We start from the raw sequence: 13,221 nt of genomic DNA on the forward strand, positions 1-13,221 counted from the left end.
CTGTATAATTCAAAATGCCTATCACTATAGAAATGGCATTGCAGGATGGAAAAAGTGGTGATGTCAAAAAATCAATTAGCATTACAATTCTTAGTTTTTGGTCTACTTTAATTTCTACATAATCTCACCACTACTAATATATACATATAATTATATACATGTGGCATCAGGAATAATCAAAAGTAAAACTGGCCGTTTCCCCTATATCTAATGATTGGGGGGGAGGGTATAAATGTTTTTAACAAGCAAATTTATAGAAGAACTCACATGCTACAACTTTTAACTCTCAATCATGTACAGGTGTAAATTATGTAAATATGGCATTATTTGCAAGTGATTTCTTTCTTCAATTGTCTTTTAAAATTAAAGAAAAATCAAGCCAAAAATGAGGAAACAAAACCAAATCTTGCAGTATCTCAAGACCTGTTCCACTCTAGTTTTGATCAAGGATTCTAATATCTAATATACAAATTCAACTTAAGAGCAATTCAGTGCTGTATTATGAACAAGGCAGTTTTAAATTTTGAAGCATTCTTCCAAAATAAGCAAAACTGGAAGATTGATACATTCTTGGAGTGTTGTCATGTATAAAAACAACAAAATTTTCTATTCTCAGAAAGAAAAGCTTTTTTCTACAATATTTAGTCTGGAATGAAATTTAAAAGAAATCTAAGCCCCTGAAAATAGGGGTATTTAAAAAATATAGACAGTAGACGTTCGAATATAATTCAGAGACACTGAATTTTTTTTAATAATTCCAAAGGCTAGGAACTCTAGCATAACACTAGTCATGAAGAATAATACATCCAGTGATTATTTAATCTTGCTTATTGTTCTCGTTTTTAACTACAAGGTAGCCTCCATTTCATCATTTTACACAATTATCAACTTAATTTTAATTTACAAAGGCAATTTGCACTTGAGGCTTCCAAATACTAACAAAATACTGATATTTTCATTGTTTGATGAATGATGTTTTTGCCATACTTCCTACTAAATTAATGGGTTTTTTTTAAAAAAAAATCAATTTGTAATTGTTAAAAAGTGGAGGTGGGATATATTCTTTGAAAAGTTTGGTGTTCTTTGCATCAAAATGAATTCCTTGGTTTCAAAATGTAGTCTGGTTCTCAACAACTACATTTTCAAAAAACTTTGGGTTTCCATTTACAGATAGATTTAAACTTTGCCCGTACAACAAAATTCTGCATTATGGCTATTACAGGTCAGGAAACTCTCATACAGTAAACTGATTTGTTGGTAAATAAGAAGAATTCACGATTCAGTAGTACAGGCGTCATTAATGAAAATAATCATAAATCTGATTCACAGAATTTATAAACAGACTTTCTGGGATTAATGCAAAAATATATTTATTACAAGCTCTAACACATCCTTCTGTATACCAAACCATAATTCACTGAGAGACAAACAGGTACAATGTTATCTGAGAGCCATTCTTGTTTTCTTCACATCCTTGAAGGCTCAAGATCTCTGTCTTCTAGTAAATTTATCAGGAAGCCAAAGCTGTCTTTTACTGACTCCATGTCATCCAAGGAACAGGGTTTAAGTATCCAACGTTTCCCTCGTGCAAGTGGTTCAAGTTCCAAATACTTTTTGATCTATTTAAGAAAGAGAAAAAGAAGCATTTAAAAAAAAAATAGTTCCATTTATTTGCTGGCTTACCATTTATTCTTTTCAAAATAGAAATGGCTGGATGCTCATTTTGGGAGTTATTTCCTGCTGTTTTTGACACAAAATTGATGTTGTGCACTGCATATGTTTATGTTATGGATAACTAGTTTGTCTAAATGCTACTTTTCCCTTATACAATACATTATACAATAAGTTTCTAAATTAGAGACACTAGAGATACTTTGGATGAATAAATATGGTCAAATTCCCCAAGAGAAGATAATATAAAGATATATTTACAAACCCAAAATTAATTTTAATAAAATAGACAAACATCAAATTTAAAGTTATATGACAGGAAATATTCAGAATGATTATTAGTAAATAAGATAATTTTGTAATTTATTCTTTGTAATTTGTTGCATGTCAATATCCCTCAGACAGCAGATTGAAAGCTATTTAATTCACTGGATTCCATACAACCTAAAAGTTACAAATCAAGTATAAACAGCTATCAAAACCAATTCAATGTGCGTTTTTGAAAGCATATATACAGTATGCAATGGCAAAGATTACTCTGCATTTAACTGAATTGACTGGTGAGCATTTATGGAAATTGTGTCCTTGGGAGCACCAGACTAAGAAAGGCGTCATAACATAAGAATCACTGAGATTTCAGGACAGGTGATGGTATGACAAAAACTGACTTCTTTCCAAATTCTACACCCAAATATGAAATATGAAAAGAAAAGAAGTCTTCCATTCACATAGTAAACAGGTCTTACTAATAATAAATAATAAATAATAATAAAATCCAATAATAAAATAATATCCACCACATCTGAAGACAGCAAATGACTTAAGGGATTTTTATTAAGTTCCCTTCCCAGCATTTGCAGTCTAAGTTATCCCATTAACTTTGTTTAATGGGGCAACTGATCCTGAGGCTTTATTTTTCCCTAAATGTTTAGATGAAGATAGCATATAGACTAAATTGTGAAGAAAGTGATTCAATGTATATTCTACCATCTAAAAAATACTGTACATTTCACTGTATAATAGAGATATGCCTCTTTAAATCTTCTTTTTGTAAACCAATAAATTGTAGAAATATATTAAAAAGAAACTTACTAATAGCTAATACTAAAGTATTAGTATTAACAGTATTTAACTGAATACGATTAAAATACTTAATTTAAGTAGTATTAAATAGTTAATACTAATGCATTTGCATTAGAATTAGTTTTTTAATACTTAGTATTAAATAGTTAATACTAAGTATTAAAAAACTAATTCTAATGCAAATGCATTGAAGAAGTCAATGATGCTAGGAATGGTTAGTGCAGGGGTGTCAAACTGGCGGCCCACGGGCCGGATGCGTCACACGCAGACCATGCCCACCCCGGCTCTGCAATTGAGTTTGACACCCATGGGTTAGTGGAACAAGAAGAAGGGGCAAGCAAAGAATACACTGGCTTGATACCATCAAAAGTTAGATGATAGATAACCTTTATTGTCATTTTTTACTGTGGGCACACTGGCACACATTAAAAATGAAATTCTGCTACCTGCTCTCAAAAGTGTACATACACAACACACATATAAACATGCTATATACATACATATGTATATACCTACACCATTACATATAAATACATATAAATATTAATCACTGTCCATCTTTCTGATCTAATCTGATACAAAGATGAACATTCAACAACTGAAAGAAGCTGTGCTTGACAGGGAAACATGGAAAGCACTTGCCTATAAAGTCATCAAGAATAGGAAACAACTGAACGGTGAAACAACAGCAACAATACTAGTAGCAACAACATGAGATACCATATCTTAACCAAAGTGCTATACAAACTACCACAATTGGGATCAGAATTTCCATTGCTAAGCAAGGTGGTTGTTAGATGAGTTGTACCCAAGTTCATAAACTTTTTTTGCCATGGTTGTTAAGAGCATAATTGCTGTTATTAAATGAATCATGTGGCCATTAAGCACATCCAGCTTCCCACATTGACTTTGGCTGGGAAGGTCGCCAATGGTGATCACATGACCCTGGGACACTGAAACTGTAATATATACATGCCAATTGCCAAGTGCCTGAATTTTGATCATCTGACTGAGGGGATGCTGCGATAGTTGAAAGTATGAGGACCATTTATATAAGTCACTTTTTTCAGTGTCATTGTAACTTCAAATAGTCACTAAACAAATGGTTGTAAGTCAAGCATTACCTTTATTAAAAGCAGTTCATGAGATTTCTCAACAGAATACACATATATGGTTAAGGTACCTAGAGAATTTATAGAGCAGTAAACAACACTTAAATAGAGTTCCTTAATTTTGATAATCAAAGCCAACACTTTCTTTTTTATATCATCTGCATGATGTTAGGAACAGGTCATTACATGAAACCTTTGTGATGCTACCACATACTTCAGAAGATCCAAAGAGAATATTATCCAAGATCTGCACGTAATTCCAAATGTAGAGGAGAATAAATTCATATTTAATAGAGCTGTACAAATCCTTTGAAAGAGATGCTTTGCAACATATGGGAATGCACGCGTAGCATCTCTTTCTAACTGCGGTACTTCTAAAGCTTGTACTTCTGGGTTGGAAGCTGTTTCCAGCTATTTTTGCATATTCAGCAAAATGGATGAACATGCAGATACAAAGAAAGTCAGTAGCATCTACTGAAATAACTGCACATGTCTTGCCTATGATGCAGCTCTATACATTTTCAGAGTTTCCATTCCAGTTGCAGAACATTTTTTTCCAAAAATTTACTCAGCCCTAATATCTACTCAAGATACGTCTATGTATGAGGTTTACCACCTGGTAAATTTAATAATATATATTAATTGTGTTGGTTATGATTATGAAGTCAGTTTGTCTCTGACAGATATTTGAAATGAAATTCTTGAAAAATAATGAGATAAGCCATGTACTGTGTTTCTCCGAGCTCGGTTCTCAGCTACAGATGCCTTCTGGAAAGGCGTGTGATGGTGAAATGCAGGCCGGAGCTCCATTCTCAGTTGCAGAATGAAGCTGCTCTTTCAGGCGCAGAAGAAGTGGGCCGACGAGGCAAGTGTTGATCCATGGGAGGCATGGCTGCAATTGTAAGCTCCACCCCCACCCTAGCTTGATTTTTAGGTATGCACCTTACCCCAAAACTAGTGCTTATTTTCGGGGTAGGTCTTACTTTTGGGGAAACACGATACTATACCTCACTTAATTACAGTCAGTGCGACTGTACCCCAGAACAAAATAAAGAACCAAACCAAACAAAAAGCCTACAATATTGTCTAGGATAAATCCAGATTAATTTAATTTAGCCATTGGATCACTGAAAATAGTAAAACTTCAGTAAGTAATGTTTAATTTGTCCCATCAAGGCTTGAGTCTGACTCCTTATTATAACTAAAATACAACCTAGTTAGGATAATGATTTCATAAAATTTGTTATCTATTCTACTTTAAGAATCTGAATTGCTGTATAATGCTACGTTCTTAATAGCATTGTGAAATATACGTCTGACATACCTGAAAATGAAACTGGATGTGAATGTTAAAACTCTGACCATACTTTTGAGCAAAACTGATCACAGTGGCTCATTCTGGCAAATCGAACTGTGAACAATATTCAGGGTGAAAACAAAACACCCCCCCACCTTTAACTTAGTTGATAACAAAGCCATTTAATACTTAGCTGACTAAAAATAATGAACTGAGATATTCATAATCCTAATTTTAACAAAACGAAAGTCTGACAAACATAACCTACAGCTAGAATGTTATTAACGAGATGAGATCTGTATTTACCAGATAGATAGATAGACAGACAGACAGACAGACAGACAGACAGACAGACAGACAGACAGACAGACAGACAGACAGACAGACAGACAGACAACTTTTATTGTCATTTTTTACTGTGGGCACAATGGCACACATTAAAAATGAAATTTAGTTGCTTGCTCTCAAAGCACATACATAACACACATACATAACACATACACATACATAACACACATTTAAACATACTATATACAACATAGGTATAGACCTACACCCTTACATATAAGTAACATATAAATATTAATCACTGTCCATCTTGAATACATAGCGGAAAGAGGAAGCTTGGGAGTTCACAAGGTTAATACTGTATGTAATGAAACTGTGAATCTGGATGTTCTGCTTCGGATACCACGGAGCCTCCTCCCAGAAAATAACAAGGAAAACAGGTCGTGAAGAGGGTATGTAGTGTTCCAGAATATCTTGAGGACCCTGCTCAAGCAATGCTTATATGCTATGTCCTGGATGGAAGGGAGGGAACTGCCAATGATCTTTTCAGCCATCCTCACCATTCTCTGCACCGCCTTCCTGTCTGAAGCAGTGATGCTTCCAAACCAGACTGTGATGTTGTATGATAGGATGTTCTCAATCATCCCTCTGTAGAAAGTGGTAAGGACAGGGAAAGGAAGATGAGCTTTTCTCATGCAATGCAGAAAATGCAGGTGCTGCTGTGCCCGCTTCACCAGTGTCTCGCTGTTGAGCGACCAAGCCAGCCTATTTGTTAACTGCACACCCAGGAATTTGATGCTGGTAACCATCTCCACAGGTGAATCATTAATACCCAGAGGAGTGTGGCTGTGCCTGCCTTTTCTGAAATCGACAATGATCTCTTTGGTTTTTCCAATATTTAAAACTAGGCTGTTTTCCTTACACCTTACAAATAGTGTAACAATATTCAGTAACATGTAGGATTTGTAGAAATTAAAAGTCTGGTGTATTTGAAAGAAAATGAATGAATATAGTGCAATTTGTATTTTGAATTCTCACTCAATGGGATTGAGATGAGCAGCTATAGAAATTGAATAAATAAATAAATAGAAAAAGTAAATAAATGGAAAAAAAATCTTGCAGCTAACCATACAAAATACAGAAGCTGATTTAGAATATTAATCAACAGCTATCTATTCTACAAAACACATTGAATTAAAAAGATAAAATTTGCATTTCTGCAACACAAAACTTAGGCAAACATTAAGGTTTCCTATTACGTAGGATTATACATCACTGTAAATATGAATTCCATTAACCAGCTAAGTATTTGTAGTTGCTAAGATAAGAGAAAATCAATATCTCTGACCACTTAAATGGAATTAAAAATAAAATCCAACTGACAAAAGTATGGCCAAGTATGGGTTTAAAACTAAGATTGGAAATATAATAACAAGAGAAATGGGTGCACTTGTTAGGGTTAGATGGCTATTTTCTTATCAAACTCAACTTATTTTTGACCCAAAGATGCTATTACTTTTTCAGTTTTCTCAGCTGCAATACAGAAGGGGGACAGTCTAAAAGGAAATGCAGAGAATGGAAGGCAAAAGGAACATGGTCAAAGGTTGCCAAAGTTTTAGAAACAATTAATATGGCCTTGAAATATAGTTGCTAAAGTACAAGGTATGTCCAATGAAAGTTTATTCAAAGAGCAACACTTTAGTCTAAGTACATAAATGCAACCCTGTGTCTAAGAAAATGTATTTAAAATTATTTTGTTCCTTTTATTCATACAATGCAGAAGACAGAATGTGGTTCTATTATTATCTTACAAAGTGCTTATATTGCTATGTTGCAATATCATAGAAAATTCCAATTTTATTAAACAGTACTCAAATTATAATAGGTATTAGAAAGGTATACCCCCTGTGACTTGATATATAATTAGCTCCTTAATTTATTTCTTTTCTTGCATTCTAACTACTATATATTAAAATATAACTGCCATTAAAAATGGCACCAATACAGAACAACAAAGTTTGCTAAGAAATATTCTGATCACTGAATGAAGTTAATGAGTTTTAATTCCCAAACTCACATATCAGAGACAACCAATTACCCTGTCTGAAACACAGACTTGTAAAACTATCAAGTAATTGTAAAATGGTCTGCTACACACGAGTAAGATGTTGTTTAAATGGCTTGTTTGACTAGATGCATTCACCATGAAATTGATTCTGTTAAAACAGTATTTTAAAACCACGTTTACGTTAACTCAATGGACAGAAAATGAGAAAAAAATCTGGCATTATAAAGGGTGGGTTAGGTATGAGTCCAATTTTATGAGGTCGAGGGTTACTTGAATGAGAAACTCATCAACTGTGGTCATGCCCCATACAGGAACTAAGGAGGCTGCATACAATTAAGTTATGCTGCTATTTCTATCTCAAGAACAATAAGGTCCTTTCTAAACCATCGCAAAAGCATGCATTTAAATTATATGGCAAGAGGAACTTACACAAATCCCTTATCTTACCATATATATGTAGAAACACTAGGTAAAAATACTTATATTTCATTCTTCAAGTAAAATCACTACTGGTAACTGTAGTTGTGTATGATTGGATAATAGTAACAATAACAATAATAATAGAGTTGGAAGGGACCTTGGAGATCATCTAGTCCAACCCCCTGCTCAGGCAGGAAACTCTATACCATTTCAGATAAATGATTGTCCAGTCTCTTCTTAAAAATTTCCAGTATTGGAGCATTCACCGCTTCTGGAGGCAGGTTGTTCCACTGGTTAATTGTTCTAACTGTCAGGAAATTTCTCCTTAGTTCTAGGTTCCTTCTCTCTTTGGTTAGTTTCCATCCATTGCTTCTTATCTTGCCTTCAGGCACTTTGGAGAATAGCTTGACTCCCTCTTCTTTGTGGCAGCCCCTGAGATATTGGAACATTGCTATCATGTCACCCCTCGTCAGTCTCTTCATTAAACTAGATTCCAATTCCAGCAACCATTCTTTATATGTTTTAGCCTCTAGTCCCCTAATCATCTTTGTTGCTCTTCTCTGTACTCTTTCTAGAGTCTCAGCATCTTTTTTACATCGCGGTGACCAAAACTGGATGCAGTATTCCAAGTGTGGCCTTACCAAGGCATTGTAAAGTGGTATTAACACTTCACGTGATCTTGATTCTATCCCTCTGTTAATGCAGCCTAGCACCGTGTTGGCTTTTTTGGCAGCTGCAGCACACTGCTGGCTCATATTTAGGTGATTGTCCACTAGGACTCCGAGATCCCTCTCACAGTTACTACTACTGTATTGAGCAAGGTACCACCTATACTATACCTGTGCATTTGAGTTTTCTTGCCTAAATGTAGAACCTTACTTTTTTCTCCATTGAATTTCATTTTGTTAGATAGCACCCAATGTTCAAGTCTGTTAAGATCCTTCTGTTGTCTTAAGCCTATCTTCTAGAGCAGGGGTGTCAAACTGCTGGCCCGCGGGCCAGATGCATCATAGCGAAACTGTGCCGGCAATGGCAAAAAAGTCGCAATATGTTGCGACATGTCATGTGGCATTGCGAGTTTGTTCTAGAATGTTGGCTATTCCTGCCAGCTTGGTATTGTCTGCAAATTTGATGAGTTCCCCATCTATCCCCTCATCCATATCATTGATAAAGATGTTGAAGAGCACTGGACCCAGAACAGAGTTCTAGAGCACCCCACTACACACTTCCCTCCATGTAGATGCAGTTCCATTGAGGACCACACTCTTAGTACGGCTGGTCAGCAAGTTACGAATCCATCTGGTGGTGATGCTGTCTAACCTATATTTTTCTATCTTATCAAGTAGCTTATCAAATCCTTTACTGAAGTCCAAGTAAATTATATCCACAGCATTCCTCTGATCCACTAATTTTGTCACCTGGTCAAAGAATGCAATAAAATTTGTCTGGCATGCTCTGCTTTTGATAAACCCATGTTGGCTTTTGGTTATGACTTTGTTTGCCTCTAGGTGTTCGCTGATTTGTTGCTTATCTTTTCCAGAATCTTCCCAGGTATTGAGGTCAGGCTGATAGGTCTGTAGGTTCCTGGATCCATTTCCCCTCCTTTTTTGAAGATGGGAACTACATCAGCTCTTTTCCAGTCCTCTGGTAGTTCCCCAGTGTTCCAGGATCGTTGAAAGATATAGTTCAGTGATTCTGAGATCACATCTGCCAGTTCCTTGAGAACCTTGGGGTGTAATCCATCTGGTCCAGGTGATTTGAACTCATCTAGGGTGGACAGGTGCTCTCTTACCATTTTATTGCCTACTTTAACTTGTGTTTCTAATCTGTTTTTACGGTACTGTTTTTGATAGGTTCGACTGTTTTTTCTATTTCTGTAAAGATGAATGCAAAAAACAGATTTTGTTGTTTAAATTCCTGATTATAGCTAATGCAGCATTTGGAAAAAAAACCCTCTATTGCAAAGGGAGTATATACCTTTAGTATATGCACTGACGAACATAAGAGCTCTTTTGAATTAAAATGTCTAGTCTACTACTCTATTTTTATAGTAGTTAATAAGATGCCAATGAGAACCCCAAAGAGGTTAAGAGATCACACCAGCATCATCCTGATCATGTTTCCCAGCAACTGGTATTACAAAACATAACTTACTGCTTTCATAACTAGACACTGATTGCCTTTGCATTAATGACAGTACTTGTTACATAGACAACCCAAGTTTACCACTCAACACATTCAGCATAAATCTGTTGCGAGTTTCACCATATTATATTTACATGTATTCACATGTACACCTGTATTCACATGTATCATTTTAGAAAGCAGTCCTCTACTTGTATCTACCATTCTTACCACCCTTATCCTGGAGATGCCTCAATGGTATCTTTAAGTATTATTGCATCTAAAACATATTTTAAAATAAAAACATAAGAATGTTCACAAACAGAAGTTGTTCTTGCTCTCTGCTAATGCTACAGATATCATCGAATACTGAATGCTATGAAACAAACTTTGAACTACTTTATCACAATTGATGTCTTATTTGAACTTGGGGGAATTATACTTTCCTTCTAAAAAAAGTCTGAAAGAAAATAATAATCTACATAACTGGAAAAACATTATGTACAACTGCCACTGATTTAGGGCACATCCATGTATAAAATACTTATGGTACTACAGTTATCTTAGTATCTTAAAATGATTGTCATTCTAGAATTAGATTGGATCCAGACTTATAATGCACCCATTCAAATTGATAAGGCTTAAATAATAAATAATTTGGCCAATTGACTGGATCAGGTACATACATTATATTCACCCCATTACATTTATTTATCTACTTGTGATTTAAAAAATTTCCCCCTAATCCAAACTGTAGCCTTTGGAAATTCAAGATGCTAAATTGAATAGAAAGCAATGAGGGTAACAATGAAGAATAAATATGTATAACACAAAGATTTGTGGGACATAACGGAACAACACATTTGTTAGCTGATTTCAAAATAGACTTGAATTCTGGATCTCAAAAAGCTTGATGTTATGCCACAAGATGTTTAGCATCTATCCCAAAAGTCTAAGCATACTCTTTTACTTTACAGCTGCAAAATTGCAGGAATGAATCTTGTCCTTATACCATATACAGTGTCATCTAGGAAGACTCTAAAAAAAGATAGCTGTAAGAAACACAGTTTCAGAGTACGTAATGGAATAAAAAATACCTTGTTTGAGAAGGGTCACAGCAAAAATTGGCATTATATATAGTCCTCGCTTCTTTAGCGACCACTTGAAGTTAGAACAGTTGGGGAAAAAACAGCTTTATTCCAACCATATTTATAGCCACTGCAGCATTATGCTGTCATGTGATCCTCATTTGCAAACTTCACAACCAGCTTCTGACAAGTAGAATTAATGGAGAATGTGGAGGTGAAATTGCAAGTTGTGGTTACATAATGTCTCATTTAACAAATGCAGTGTTTCACTTAACAATAGAAGAAGTGAGGATGTAAGTCCAGTGTGGTCATATGATGTTTTCCCTAGTGACCATGGTGCTTAGCGATGGAGATGTCAATTGTGGCTGGTAAGCGAGGACTATCTGAATACATATGAAAAAAAATGTTTGTATTCAATCAATTTTATATTCATGTTCTAGCCTATAAAATTGTCACTATGTTTGTAATAAAAGTATGTGGAAATTGATCAAATATGCTACTGTTAAACTGATAGTTGACAAAAAGTGTCATTTTAAGAACTGGCCATGAATTAAGGAGACCTATCAACTTGAAAGAGAAGAACAATCACAGTTTCACCTACAGTATTACAAAAATTGTGAAAATGTGTTGAGAGATATTAGCAATACAGAATATTCTTTTGCATTCCACAGTACCTTATGGATGAGTTTGCTCAATTCTCTGATTGATGAAATAAAGTTCTTGATGAAACAATTGCCGAAACAATAATTTCAAAAGGCAGGGGAAAAAGAATTCTAGCTGAAGGCCAAATGAATATCGCCAATTGTCAATAATTCTTAAAGAATATGCATGGCAGTTCATGTATTTCTGGAAGCTGGAGAAAAACCAAGGCTATTCCAACAATTAATTATAATTTAACCTAGTCGGTGTTTATGGTTGAACATAGATGACAAGAATTCTGCCTCCCATGTCGAACTAAAGATCTTAGGAAATGAAACAGTATGAAACATCAGCCAAAAAGTCCATCAAGCACACTATCTACAGACTGTGTCGATGCAAGAGAGACAAACAATTACGCAACATTAAGGCATCCTTAAAAACTCGACTATCTGTATCATTTGAATCTTATGGAGATTCTCAAATCTCACTTACATCCTGAAGGTACTAACTTCAAAATATTATAATTTTGCTGTGACAGTTAACTTCATAGCATATATATGGCTGTCAAATCATCCTGGAAAAACTACTGGAATAAAACACAAATATGCATAGACTAATAGATAGGAATGAATCATTTATTTGTGCCTAAAATACCAATACTCAATGATATAAGGTGTATTAAATTTTAAAATCAACTACTGTACTTGTTGAACCTTGTTCCCCTATTTTCTATCATCTTAGGTTAAATAAAAGGGGAGTATAAGTCCTTACAAATCTTAACCATCAGTATTACATTTTTGAACAATGAAGATATACCCCCCCTCCCAATTTTACAGGGTTGTTGTTTTTTTTTAGAAAAGTATGCAGTTCATATAAAAGCAACACAGAATTTGAGTAAATCAGACCTGGTAAAGCACAGAACCAACCTATTTTAGTGTTACAGCTGTAAACACTTGTTGAAGGAGAAAACAAATTCATTTTAATGTGTGTTAATGCTGGGATGCATCTAAATTAAGTTGTCATAAGGTTAAAAGGAGGGGAAATGTATTCAATTACAAGACAGAATATGACAGAGTCTGAAGCCAGGAAATACTTTTGCAATAAAGCTAAAGGATCTCAATCATAAGAACTATGTGAAGAGCACAGGGACCCTCTCAAAAGATATCTTTGATCTAAGACAGGCCAATCTGTTGCTCTCATGATGACATTCTGGCGGCTCCACCCTTGTTTCCAATATACCTCTGTGCCCTGGTTGCTGTTACCAGCAATCTGTATGTAACTGATAGGATCTGTATTGCTGTTTCCCTCCTATCAGTTACATGCAGACTGTTGGGGAAAAGGAAAACTAATCTACCAATAATTTTATGCATCTGACGGTGATATTGAGGGAAAGCTCTAACTTCTATTCCTCAATAATCTGGGGGTATCCCT

The 13,221-nt window shown here is 34.9% G+C and overlaps 1 protein-coding gene across 1 annotated transcript in view; it reads right to left on the reverse strand.

Moving 5' to 3' along the window:
- Window positions 1-698: 698 nt before the first annotated feature.
- The window catches only part of ARL15 (ADP ribosylation factor like GTPase 15), a 130,513-nt gene continuing 117,990 nt past the window's right edge, over window positions 699-13,221 (reverse strand). The window contains exon 6 of the mRNA XM_029285446.1: window positions 699-1,619. Coding sequence (XP_029141279.1) covers window positions 1,467-1,619 — 153 coding nt within the window. The 3' untranslated portion in view covers window positions 699-1,466. The remainder of the gene's footprint in view (window positions 1,620-13,221) is intronic.

Source organism: Protobothrops mucrosquamatus, unplaced genomic scaffold (genome assembly GCF_001527695.2).
Source record: "Protobothrops mucrosquamatus isolate PMUCROS unplaced genomic scaffold, P.Mucros_1.0 scaffold1715, whole genome shotgun sequence".
In the NCBI taxonomy this organism is placed as follows: domain Eukaryota; kingdom Metazoa; phylum Chordata; class Lepidosauria; order Squamata; family Viperidae; genus Protobothrops; species Protobothrops mucrosquamatus.